General features: G+C 37.8%; 1 protein-coding gene and 1 pseudogene across 3 annotated transcripts in view; both read right to left on the reverse strand.

Moving 5' to 3' along the window:
- TOX (thymocyte selection associated high mobility group box) overlaps nt 1-14,215 on the reverse strand; it is a 367,184-nt gene that overhangs the window by 81,036 nt on the left and 271,933 nt on the right. For all 3 annotated transcript variants that reach the window (XM_063923770.1, XM_063923769.1, XM_063923768.1), the window contains one exon: nt 943-1,221. In XM_063923770.1, the coding sequence (XP_063779840.1) occupies nt 943-1,221 (279 nt within the window). The remainder of the gene's footprint in view (nt 1-942; nt 1,222-14,215) is intronic.
- LOC134930295 (5S ribosomal RNA) lies at nt 12,021-12,139 on the reverse strand (annotated as a pseudogene).

Consider the following 14,215-nt stretch of genomic DNA (forward strand, 5'->3'; position numbering starts at 1 on the left):
TGTTAATCTTTACTGTGATAAACCTAGTGCATCTGTCCTAGTATTTATATTATTTTAAAGATTGAAACAATAAGTTTTCTTTAATTTCAGTATAAAAGTTGGTGCATCAGTGAACTCTTCATTAATGGAGCTACTACTGTTAATAAGACAGGCAAGCATATTTCCCATTTGGGACTCAGAGCATACATCGATATTATGCTTAATGACATCTTCTAATTATATAACATGCAACATTTCCTTAATGTGATCTATGTTATTAATTACTTTTTTACTTTTTGTCATTTCTGCTTAAGTGCATTAATATACTGTACTTGTTGCATTTACTTGAATGTATATGTGTGTATAGTTTTACCTGTACACCTAATACGTTTATGTGATAGGCCGATATGTCTAGTTACTAGTTAGGAAAATTAAAGTTACTATTTTATTAGATTATGACAGTTCTTTAAATTAGTACAGTTTGTCACTAGACTCATTTCATTATTCTATTCAATGCACTATATTGGTATTATTATTGGAGATATATATGTACTCATTTGTGGGGATTGGTATGAGATCCCGCCGGCCGGGATGCCAAATGCCAGGATCCGGACATCGGCATCCCGAGTGGTAGAATGCCGGCAGCGGGGCAAGCACAACAAAGCCCCTTGCGGGCTCGTGGACAGCCATAGATGGGGAATCACCTACCTTGCCGGCATACCGGCGGTGGTATGGTGGCCCTGTCGGGATCCCAGCGTCGGTATTGTGACAGCCGGGATCCCGAAGATCGGTATGCAGACTGCATACCCATTTGTGATATCTACTCAACACAAATTACCACTGTGTCTTATTTGCTTTGTAGTGTACAAAATTTGAGAAATTGGATTTTGTCTATTGTATAAATAAACTTTTATTGGTGTTATCTTATTTCACACTTATTATCTGATTTGATTGTTTCTATACCTTTGCTGTATCTTCCACTTCATCTTCGTGGACTGAGCTAGATGGTGAAGGTGTGGCAGATTTACTTCCAGGTGGAGATGGGGAATTATGTGCTACAGTGTTTCCTCCAATATTCAAACCAAGCTGAGCGCTGAGTTGCGACTGGTTGATTGTAGTCAGCTGACCATGTTGCATCATAGCTGCCTGTCTTAGATCTTGAGGCTGTGCTCTTGCTCTCATAGCCGCCATTTGCGTGTGAGTGGAATATTGAGTCCTCTCCGAGTTCTGCAGATCCTGCAACTATCAAAAGACAATAAGGTTACCAGAATGTAATCCAATCAAGTAACTGTAATATTTTTAAAGATTCAGTCATGCAGCAAAATATTTATGGGTGGGGTGTGTTCAAACTGAAAAATAAATTGCGTGTAACATTAAAGATGTCTAACATGTTTGAGTTACATGCAAAAGTAGCCAGTATTTATCCTGCACAGAAAAAATATAAATGTATGTGCTTCCCTTGGCAACATGGTTTGCTCCAGACACAAAGTTACTTGATTTTTTTTTGCTTTACTTGCAAACATGAATCAGGCCCAAAGTGCAGTGTTTGTAAATATTTCACCGGTAGTTTTTAGTACATTAGAACTATTACTGAATATAGCAAATCCTGGCATAAAAAGGTAGCAATTTATTAAACAATAATAGCTGGTGTTGAGGGGCTTCTGAGACTAAACTTTAAGTATAAAAGTATCAAACAAGTTACTGGCAATTGTCTGATATATGCATTTCTTCTAAGGTTTATACAGTAGTTACAGTAAGTCCAAAGATACAGAACTGCGGGCTTTCAATTGTTAATGGGTTTTGGGTTGTTATTATTATTATTATCCTTTATTTATATGGTGCCACAAGGGATCCGTAGCGTCCACTACAGAGTACATCAACAAATGAGCAAAACAGCACTTACAGTTCAAGACAATATAGGACAGGTATGGAAAACCAGGGATTAGGTGCCATCAAAAGGAGTACTGAGTATAAGATAGTGAAAGTAAGAGAAGGAAAGGCACATGAGGGGAGAAGGCCCTGCTCTTGCGAGCTTACAATCTAAAATTCTTTTGCATTGTCAGTTTGTGTGTGTAGTAATAAAAGTTGGGTGGCAGAAAGGACGAAAAAGTGTATAATCACTCTCTCCTGCTATACTTTGGGCCAGATTTAATGCTGCCCGAGTTTGGCGGCTATACATGATGCCGGACGAACTCTGACTTTTTTTAAAGGGGCAATCACTTACATGGTTTTGCCCTGTAAGTGATTGCCCCTTTAAAAATATGTCCGCGTTCAGCCGGGATCCCGCGCAGCCGCCAAACTCACATCCCGCCCATTGAGTGCAAAACCAGGCATGTGCTTTCATTTTTTAGCACTTATCAGAGAGTTGCATTGTTCTTATAAGTGACTTGAATAAACTAAGGACATCGTTCAGCACAAGGCTGTAGGAAACCCACATTTTTACTTCCTCCTTGTGATTTCCTGTAAAACTTGCTTTCTATTAACGGAATTTTTTTTATTGATTTAGTTTTAAATATTTTTTAAAAAAATTTTCAATAGTCTCCAACACTCCTATACCAATACTCAGTTGTACTCCACTTATATTACATAAATATGTTTTAAGCATCTAATACTCAGTTTTCATTTTAGAATAAGTCAAACCCACTGGAATGACTCCTGAATCTTGCCACGATGATGTAAATCCCATAATCATGACAACTTGCGATATGAACCTTCCTTAAAGGTAGTTGAGTAAGGAGTATGTATTACCATATACAGTAGCTTAAGTAAACTGCAGTCAGTACAGGTGTGTCCTCATACATCAGTCGTATAAACAGTCCCTCACGGGTGTGCCAGGTCCCATGAGACTCTGCTAGCACCGGGCATCTTTTTTTCCAAAAGATGTGTCTAATGGGGAGATTTATTAAGCAGTGATAAAAGTGGAGAGGTGTGCCAGTGGAGAAGTTGGCCATGGCAACCAATCAGAATTGACGTAACATTTATAATTTGCATACTGTAAAAGTATACAGAGCAGCTGTTTGGTTGCCATGGGCAACTTCTACACTGCCTCACTTCTCCACTTTTATCACTGCTTAGTACATGTCCCCCTTAGTCACAGTGCGATGTGACTGGGAAATGTTGCATTTTGCTCAGTACACAGATATAATAATTTATATAATAAAATAATATAATTTAGGGAAAAGTTGCTCACTTAGGCGCAGTGTGATAAGATATTCCAATTCAGTCTGTAGTTTAAATGATAAATTATATCTAAATTATATATCTAAACTATAAATTATTTCCTGATACAGGGATTTACAAGTTAATTTACATATTTCGCCTAGAATCTTAGCATTTATCTGGTTATGAATATATATATATATATATATATATATATTAGCATCTGCTCCCTCCCTTTTAAGTGTATTGCATTAAAAGTTACATTTTAACTAATTTCATTATCAAATTCTTAAGTGTGCCCTGGAAAATATAAACTATCTTCTGGGAGCACCACCAACTTATTGCTGAATCTATTGACTATAAAGCTTGATGTTGGTTTTTCAATTATCCAACAGAATACAATAAAATAAATATTATATCCTGTGCAGATTTACACCTTTCTAGCAGGGGGAAACTTTTCGCCTGCGCAGAGGCAGCAAGAAAACAGCTATGCTAAATCCTATTGAAATTTACTAAGGCTACATTATTGTGGCTGCATGCGTAGGAAAAAACTTGCGGCTGGCCACGTTAAATTGAATTGCGGGTAAACGCGGCTAAATTTAGTATGCCCCATTGACAGCAGTCTACAGCAACAACAATTTGTGCAGATTTTCCATTATTATTATTATTTATAATGGCCTTACCTATTAGTATATTTGTTCATTTTCATATTTTTTGTATTTTGTTTCCAGGATGTTGACATATGTAATGGTTTTTGTGTGCCTTTTTTGAATTGCTTTTACCATGTTCCTTGTGACTTACAGTAGGTAGTTACACTTTCTGACTATAGGAGTTGTGTAATGTGTTTTTGCTTACCTTCACAGTGAAGCCACACCTCGGGCACAATTTACTAAAGTTCGATTTTGGTGATTCAAGGGATTTGGCATTCTATTTCAATTTGATTTCCATTTGATCTGGGTTGAACAGATTTACTAAACCCTAAATCAAATGTCAAACAATTATAAAGGCAGATTCAACTCATATCCTAATAAAAATCGAATTTCTGAAAAAATTGATGTTTTCCCATAGACGAACATGAAATCCCCTAATTTACTAAAGTTCAATTTGAAATCGAACTCTAAATCGAACTCCAAATCGAACCTCAAATCCCCAATTGTTTAGAATGATCTTAGACATTCGATTTTGGCTTCAAAACTAATTCTAATGATAGTAAATTGATAGTGATTACTTTTTAAGTACCTAAAAACATATAGGGCAGTGAAAGTGGCAATAATGGATGCCCAAGGTTATGGTATGTTGTGCACCTACCTACACAATGCAAATCACCATCTGACTGAGAAAACCCTGGAGGAACAATCAGAGCACCATCATCAGCTTAATTAATTGAATAGAGCACATATTTATACTCATAGACATCAAATTTATTGTTTTATTATGCAATAGATAGCACAAGATCACAATATTGTGCAATTTGGCACAATATTGAGTGAAGTAACTGGCTATCCTGAGTGAAGTAACTGGCTATCCTGATTCAGCCCATGATGCCTACATCCTCAGCAATTCATCCCTGTCTGTCAAAAATCTTATTGGACAAATGCCAGAGTGATGTTTGTTTTGTAAGATACCAGTATGTGCTAATAAAGTAACTAATAGTAAATGTTACTATATTGTTCTAATTTGTTCCCCAGCCACCCAAAAAGGTTATTTAGCCTATGGCTGTTGCTCTTGGCTTCTGAGGCCATTGTTAAAACCACAAACTCCTGCTAAGCATAAGTATAAAGAGAATTCATGACAGACTGCATATTTGTTTTGTTTTATAAAAATGTAATTGAAACGCATATTTTTATATAATTTTTCAAAAATGTTCGACATTGTGCTCTTCTATCTATTGCATAATCACACAAAAGCAAACAAACCCCAAAATATGCAAAAATCAGGGAGCAGATAGAGGTTTTTTGACCAAAAACTGACAATGTAAACACATAAAGTTGAAGGCAGGCAGAAGCTAGATTTAGAGTAAGCTTAAAACAGTGTAATGAGAGAGCTTCCCCTTTATTTAGTATGTATGTGATACATTTGGACCAATAGGAAGCAATGACGGTGTTCTATTAAATTTTGCTGGGGATATCAATGGGGATTTGAGGTTCGATTTAGGAAGGGATTTCATAAATTCAATTCTAATTCCCTTTCAAACATGAATCCACATCGAATTTGATTTGAAAATCGAAAGCAAAATTGATTTTTGGTAAATAAGGAATTTTTCAAAAAGTTTAGAAACTCCAAAAGGAATCGATTTCAACCAATTTTGAAGATTCATAAAGTGCCTCTCAAAATTTAATTTTATTAAATATACCCCCCTGTGCTCTATTCCAGATGCATCTGCTCCTGTTACTGGCATGAGGAGATAAGTTAATTTGCTAGCTATGCAGAGCTGGTCACATGTTACATCTACTGGCAAATCTTAGTAGGTAGCCAAACGCACACTTTTTCCATTTCCATTTTAAATTTGCCATAAAACATAAATTACGTTCAACTATGAACAAGCTCCTATCAGAGCTAGCATGTGCTAGCATGACAACAGGCGTTAGAAAGGTTAATAACTGAATGAAAATTTAGGTAATAAGGAGGGTTTTTACAGGACTCTCAATGGGGAGGGAACATATGTGCTGGAGATAGTTTTAGAACACAATCTATGCATTGTTTCAAGAAAGACCAGTCAAAATCAGTAGCGGATTTATCACAAAGCAATACAAGTGGCTAATTAGAGCCCGGTGGGTCTCAGGGGGCCTGCCGACCGAGGTATTTAATTGAGGTTATTATTTCAGGATCCCTCCACTGGAAATGGCCACTGTGCATGTGCGGTCAGTGGGACCACACATGCGCAGAAGCCCCAGCAGCTCTAACTGCACATCGCAGGGACGGGCTCCAGTACATGTTAATACATTTACCTGAAGAAATTGCATATTGCAATGCATTCCTGGGCACTGATATCGTGCCTAGATTGCATTGAATATGCGAAAAATTATAAATGGACCCCCATGTGTCAAACCAGGACATGGGTAGTTGGTTGTGGATAAATGTTGGTTGTAGATAAAGCCAAACCTCACAAATGTTGAGACTACCAACTTCGGTAGGCATACAGATACACCCTTATCATTAGTTAGTTCATGAAAATAGGTAAGTATATACTGTGAGCGTCAAGTTAATATCAATCCTCAGTAAAAGAAAGCACATACAACACATCCTAGGATATTATGCTACATACTGTAGGTATGGAGCTTCTGGGGGCCCCAAATCGGTGTCTTGCTTTCGGTCCCATGAGGTCTAAATCCACCTCTGGTCCGAAATAGGACATTCGTTTTAAACTAGATTTTGCTAGTATGGAAACTTTCAATACTAAGGTATATAACAGTTTGGTATGTGGGCAGAAAATCAGTTGAAGGAGAGAAGACTGAGTGGCCTATATTCAGGCTGGGATTTATTTCGTATATAGTTAGTAGTTGTGTAACACAGGCATAACTAGGACAAGTCCTTTTAAATCCTCAATGACCCTATGTATGGCCTAAAATGTAGGGTGTGTATATTTGCTGAGGACCCTAAGCTATGTAGAGTTATTACCACAATGCAGGATAGTAACAAAAGCACCTACAGTAGGCTGGGTAATAACTATGACACTCACAGATCAAATGATAAACAATTAGGGATATCTGAAAATGGAAAAGGACTTAGGAATGTTAGTTGATTGAAAGCTGAATAGCAGCAGACATTGTCAGACAGCTTCTGTAAAGATGAACAAAACACTGGGATGCTATCAAAGGCTGATACATGAAATTATAGTGCAATCATACTCTTTTACCACCAATGTCACTACTCGGTCATTTCTTGTATATACAGCAAGGCACAGGTTTGGTCATCACAAGAGAACTCAATAACAGTTGTAGAAGGGATGCCTTTGAATAAAATGGATTGGATCCCTTTAATGGCTGTGATTGATCCAGAACGTGTATCTAATTACCATGTACAGTATGATGTTCAACATGATTTTTACCCCATTTTGAATTTAAATTAGCAACTTGGGTTTTGTTTTCTATTCTTCTGGATGAATGTCATTAGAATTTATGAAAAGGTTAACTTGATTGATTGGTAGATATTTTTTCAACCTTACTAATTACAGATACTATTTGTCTTCTTCACTATAAATACTTGATCTCTAGAACACAACTATTCTTATATGTACCACACAATAAACTGCTTTGTTTTATATTATTACATTTTATTTATAAGGCGCCACAAGTGTTTTACAGCACCGTACAAAGGACAGTACAGGGAGACAAAACTTAGCATTACAGTAAATAAATAACAGAAATAGAGTACAGGTAACAGAGAGCACCACAATTCTCAAGACATAATACAGCTAAGATGTAAGTAGTGAGGGAGTGATCATCGTACTACTAGGAGCTTGCGGCCATAGATAGAGATGAGCCTTTACCAGCAGGAGAAAGATCGAGTAAAGATGGTCGCTGAGTAGGGGAGAGCTGCGAGTGAAATGTGTTGAGAAGAGGGCTTAGATAACAAGAGGAAAGAGGGCCCTGCTCTGAAGAGCTAACAATCTAGTGGGAAGAGTCGACAGACAGATGACATAAGGTGCAAGCAAGCGGGAGGTTGCCTGATGGCAATATGTAAGCAAAGCTGAGATGTTCAAGGCAGGAGGCAGGGGAATGGAAGACTAGGTTATGCATAGGGAGGGTATGCTTTGATGAATAGGTGGGATTTCAGTGCCAGTTTGAAGCTTTGCAAGGTCGGTGAGAGACTAATGGTGCGGAGAAGACTCTGAATTTGTTTGTATTCCAATTTAGGGTCACTCTAATTCCACCTAATAAAACAAGCCATATTCTTGCTACAACAATAACCCATTCACTACATTATTTCTGAATTCGTTATAATCTTAATTCATATTATTTACATTTTATCATAAACATGTCTTCCTATTCTTTCTAACTATTTTCAGCAATGAATACTATTAGAATAAATTATTTCTGAACAATGAAATGCAGTACTTATTTACTGTGTAATGTGAATACAGAGCATTTAGTAAAGCGAATGAGTTATTATTTTAATTAGAACAATACATTCTTTTCAAAAAGGATCAAAATTAAAACCATTTTTAATACTGTAAAATGATAGCATATTATGTTGAGATTTTTTTTTAATAAATGTAAGGATGCACATCTATTGCAATAAATTTTATAATTTAGAAAAATGTCTAGTAGTCCTTGTTATTATTATGTAATCGACAACTGTCCCTAATTTCCAGGCCCAATATTAAAAGATTTGTCACTGAAATGTCCTCATTTTTCAACACTGAGAAACTACACAATAACATTTCCTTTCTTCAGTGTGCTGATTGTAGTTCTTCTATATATTTTATTATCTGGGCTTTATATGTTCACATTTAATAAAGTATGTAAAAAAGGTAAAAACAAAACAAAAAACAATTCAGTAAAATTGTGATTGGGATTTGTGTTTTTCAAGGTCCACCTAGACAGTATTTAGCCTGCCATGCATAGATGCACACATTTAGCTACAAAGGGTCACTGGAAACAGTTTTACAGTCTGAGAAATTATGCTATTATATAAAATAATACATTAGCTGTCCTAAAAAGGAGGACTATACACCAACAACAGATTCATGCCAATGGTAAAATATTGTACATGTACATCACCGATTTTCAGGCAATTTATGGCCCGGCACCTCTTTTAATCCGGACATATTTTCCTATTTAGGTCACTGGGTGGCGCTGTGTAAACTAAACAGCTAATAAATGTGAATTAAAGATTAAACTCATTTAATCTTTAATTCACATTTATTAGTTGTTTATGTTTATATTAATCTATAATGCTTTAGACCTACTCGCGGCACATAGTTATTGGGTCAAATGTGTATTATCGTATTAGAATTGCCTGGCCTCTGTTAGTCCGGCAAATAGAAAATCCGGTACAGTATATATATTTATATTCTGTACCGGATTTTTTATATATAAAAAAGAGGAATTACACTTAGAAACATTGATTATGCTAGCTTTTGTCTGAACTGAATTTATTATCCAAGTGCCGCCTCTGTGTATAGTATATATGTATATATGACCTTTCTCTATGTTAATAGTACAGACCATAAAACACTTCTAAGACACAACAGCTTCCACCCGTTGTCCCTACATCAGGGGCTTCCATAGTCACAAGTTTTGTGTGTGAAAAGAATAACCTCTGATTCAGCTATGACTGCATAGCTTTGGATGACATGCTTGAGAAATTTGTTGAAAGGGGATTTTACCCAGTAAGTCACACAATGAATCTGAATCTTTTTCAAGATGTTCTGTGGGTCAATAAATTCACCACTAATAGTTCTATCACCACTAGAAAAACTGCTGGCCCATTAATAATACAGATAGGGATTTGCCTGCCCTTCAGAACACCAAACTACCCAGTTATATCCAGGGCAGAAACATAAGAGATCAAGTGGTTAAATTAGATATCACCGATCTTACTAAAAAAAGACCTTCACATTTTTGGAGCAAAAATGTTGGGTGCTTTAAATGCCTAGGCTGTGTGACTTGTAATCCATTATTGCCCGAACAGACATTTAACCAGCTGCACACATGCAAAACATTTAAAATGAGCTATGCCGTTACCTGTATGTAGTTTACATGTTAATCTACCCCTGTGTATTGTCTTTTGTGGGTAAAACTCAAAGACAATTTAATGAGCATATGGCTTTCCACAGGAGTGCCATTAAACAGGCTCTAACTACAGGTAATAGTGAGCAACCAGTGGCCAGGCATCTATTCAAGCCAATATCGTTGATCATGTGCCTATTACAATTATAGGTGGTAAGAGATCTAAACTACTATTACAAAAAGAAAGTAGATGGATGTTTATGTTGAATACCCAGGCCCGGCAACAGGGGAGGTCAAAGGGGACAGTTATACCAGGCCCCACGGTTCAGAGGGGCCCCGAGGCAGAGGGGCACAAAAAATGGGTGCCAGAGCTTACTGTGATATGCATTTACATAGTCCGCTCCCCCTGCTAATTAAGTAAAAAATAAATAAATCCTGCTCTGTCCATTCTTCCCCCCACCTCCACGCGTACTTTGTCACTTGGCCTGGTGCTGCGCTGCCATATAATACTGCGGACATCGCGACAGGCACAACGGCAGGGTAAAACCCCCATCGACCTCCGCTCTCCTGGTGACCCCTTCTTCCCAAGCAATCCTGTCACCTTGGTCACCTGGTGGTGTGATAATGAATGACACCACCGACACTGTGCCCGGCGACTGCGGCGCATCTCTACTGAATTATTCTCCACCCCCCCTGCTGAAGAAGGAGATGACCTGGTTGTCTGCAAGCGGACGACTGTCTGTCCGGTACATTTGGTTTATTTATTTGAAATCCTAATATATATATATACACAGTATTTATATATATATATATATGTCTGTGTGTGTACAGTATATGTGTGTATATATATATATCATCTTTCCTGTGTACAAGCTCAAGGGGGGAGTGGCAGGAGGGCCACGGAGGCAGAAGTGTACAGGGCCCCAAGATTTCTATTACTGGCCCTGTGAATACAGTTGCCCCAAAAGGATTGAATGAAACATTAGGTTTACAATGCTTTTAGTAACAATTGTGTTTTTGTGGTTTCTAAACTTTATTAATCGTTATGTCAACTGTAGACCAGCCTGTATAATGTCCTGCAATTAATAGTCAAAGAGTAATACTATTATTACTGGTTTATAAACATGTAGAGTGTTCCGTATGCTGCTGTTTTTTAACCATGATTATTTATAGCACTTGTCATTTTGTATCATATGCTGCGAGCTATGGTTTATTGTGTTACAAAAAATATTTATATATTACGAGTGTTGCTTAATAACCATATTGTATCTGCCGCCTCAGCCATCTGACTCCACCTGATGACATCAGTGGTCTGTAATGTCCATTCCTGGAGCATGGCCCAGAACTCAGATGGTGGCATCTGGCAAGTAAGAGTGATTATTCATTGCTTTGATCTTTTGGAGTGGATATATATGTATGTTATTTGTTTGTTCATTTATATACACTTGTGAGAAAAGAACAGGGATGACCCGACACTGGTCTCAGTGTAAATGGGATAGCAGTTATAATGAACAAACCAGAATTCGGACAATTAGGATAAATTTTCTTTAAATTATCAAATCTCTGTCCAGTATGGTGGTGCGCCCAGAGCCAGAAAGAACATATGTCAGCAAAGGAAGAAAAAAGGAAGGCTCTTGTGTGGGCGCACTCTTAATTAGTTGAAATAGAGTTCAAATAGTTTTAATTATGCATGGTAGTAAATAAAATATAACTTTTAATGGATATACATTAAAAAGAGTGTCTCATGATTACCCATTGGGCAAAATAGGATCCAACAACTAAATGTGATTTAAAATGCATATTAAATAGAAAAGTTTTTTTAGAACAGAAATGGTTGTAAAAAATGAGTGAATGTTCTGGTCCTGTCTCACAAGATGTGATAAGAAAGGATGTAGACACTTTGCTATTCTACATCCATTTCTGCCTGACCAGTACAGAAAATCTGTATTGTTGAGACCAGATTATGGTCAATTATCAAATCTTAAAAAGCTGGACAGGTCTGGCAATGGATAGTGAGACATTACCCACTTCCCACCAGTCACCAACCAAAAGCACTGTGTGGTTTGTTTCAAAATGAGAACTCAGAGGGTCTTAAATCATTGTGTTAACAGAGTATGCATACAAGGGGTAGAGATAATATAAAGAAAAGATGAGATCAAGTGGTGATACTGCTGTTGGTGTCAAATAACGCACATCGCATGGATAAAAAGTCTGCTACACTGTGTATTCCCTGTGAGTCTCCCCCTCAGGTACTGACACAGCCCAACACTGTATAGCTTCCAAGATCGGACGGGATCGGGCACTGGCAGTGTGGTATGGTAGTAGACAAGAAGGTGGGTTAGACGCCAATGAGAGTGCACCTATATACTGAAGAGAGGGTGACAACGGGTCACAGAAAAATGTGGATCTGCTTTCTACGTTAGGCTGGATGCAGTAGTAGGGCACCCCGCATTCAATCATCTATGCCTTCTAATTCTAATCCATTGCCGGACCTGTCCAGCTTTTTCAGATTTTATAATTGACCATAATCTGGTCTCAACAATACAGATTTTCTGTACTGGTCAGGCAGAAATGGATGTAGAATAGCAAAGTGTCTACATCCTTTCTTATCACATCTTGTGAGACAGGACCAGAACATTACCTCATTTTTTACAACCATTTCTGTTCTAAAAAAACTTTTCTATTTAATATGCATTTTAAATCACATTTAGTTGTTGGATCCTATTTTGCCCAATGGGTAATCACGAGACACTCTTTTTAATGTATATACATTAAAAGTTATATTTTATTTACTACCATGCATAATTAAAACTATTTGAACTCTATTTCAACTAATTAAGAGTGCGCCCACACAAGAGCCTTCCTTTTTTCTTCCTTTGCTGACTTATGTACACTTGTCCCTGATAACGGGGAATATCCCCGAAATGATGTATGAATAAAGAATGCAGTTTTCATTATTATAATTATAGTGTATAAACACACACAAATACACACGGATATATATATATATATATATATATATATATATATATACACAGTGCCTCTGGAAAGTATTCACAGCACTTCACTATTTCCATATATTGTTATGTTACAGCCTTATTCCAAACTGGAATAAAATCATTTTTACCCTCAAAATTCTACAAACAATACCCCATAATGACAATGTGATAAAAGGTTTTTTTGAGATTTTTGTAAATTTATTAAAATTAAAAACTAAGAAATCTCATGTACATAAGTATTCACAGCCTTTGATCAATACTTTGTTGATGCACCTTTGGCAGCAATTACAGCCTCAAGTCTTTTTGAATATGATGCCACAAGCCTGGCACACCTATCTTTGGGAAGTTTCGCTCATTCCTCTTTGCAGCACCTCTCAAACTCCATCAGGTTGGATGGGAAGCGTCGGTGCACAGCCATTTCAGATCTCTCTGGAGATGTTCAATCGGATTCAAGTCTGGGCTCTGGCTGGGCTACTTAAGGACATTCACAGAGTTGTCCTAAAGCCACTCCTTTGATAACTTGGCTGTGTGCTTAGGGTCATTGTCCTGCTGAAAGATAAACCGTCGCCCCAGTGTGAGGTCAAGAGCGCTATGAAGAAGGTTTTCATCCAGGATGTCACTGTACATTGCTGCATTCATCTTTCCCTCTATCCTGACTAGTCTCCCAGTTCCTGAAACTGAAAAACATCCCCACAGCATGATGTGCCACCACCATGCTTCACTGTAGATATGGAATTAGCCTGGTGATGAGCGGTGCCTGGTTTCCTCCAAACATGATGACTGGTATTCACGCCAAAGAGAATTTTATTTCTCATGGTCTGAGAGTCCTTCAGGTGCATTTTGGCAAACTCCAGGTGGGCTGCCTTGTGCTTTTTTTTTTACTAAGGAGTGGCTTCTGTCTGGTCACTCTACCATACAGGCCTGATTGGTGGATTGCTGCAGAGATTATTGTCCTTCTGGAAGGTTCTCTTCTCTCCACAGAGGAAATGCTGTAGCTCTGAAAGAGGGGGTTCTTTGTCACTAGGGCCCTTCTCCCCCGATCGCTTAGTTTAGATGGCCGGACAGCTCTAGGAAGAGTCCTGGTGGTTCCGAACTTCTTCCATTTACGGATGATGACCACTGTGCTCATTGGGACCTTCAAAGCAGCAGATATTTTACTGTACCCTTCCCCAGATTTGTGCCTTGAGACAATCCTGTCTGAGAGGTCTACAGACAATTCCTTGCACTTCACACTTGGTTTGTGCTCAGACATGCACTGTCAAGTGTGGGACCTTATATAGACAGGTGTGTGCCTTTTTCAACTCATGTCCAATCAACTGAATTTACCACAGGCGGACTCCAATTAAGCTGTAGGAACATCTCAAGGATGATCAGTGGAAACTGGATGCACCTGAGCTCAAGTTT

The sequence above is a fragment of the Pseudophryne corroboree genome, chromosome 5 (genome assembly GCF_028390025.1).
Source record: "Pseudophryne corroboree isolate aPseCor3 chromosome 5, aPseCor3.hap2, whole genome shotgun sequence".
Taxonomy (NCBI): domain Eukaryota; kingdom Metazoa; phylum Chordata; class Amphibia; order Anura; family Myobatrachidae; genus Pseudophryne; species Pseudophryne corroboree.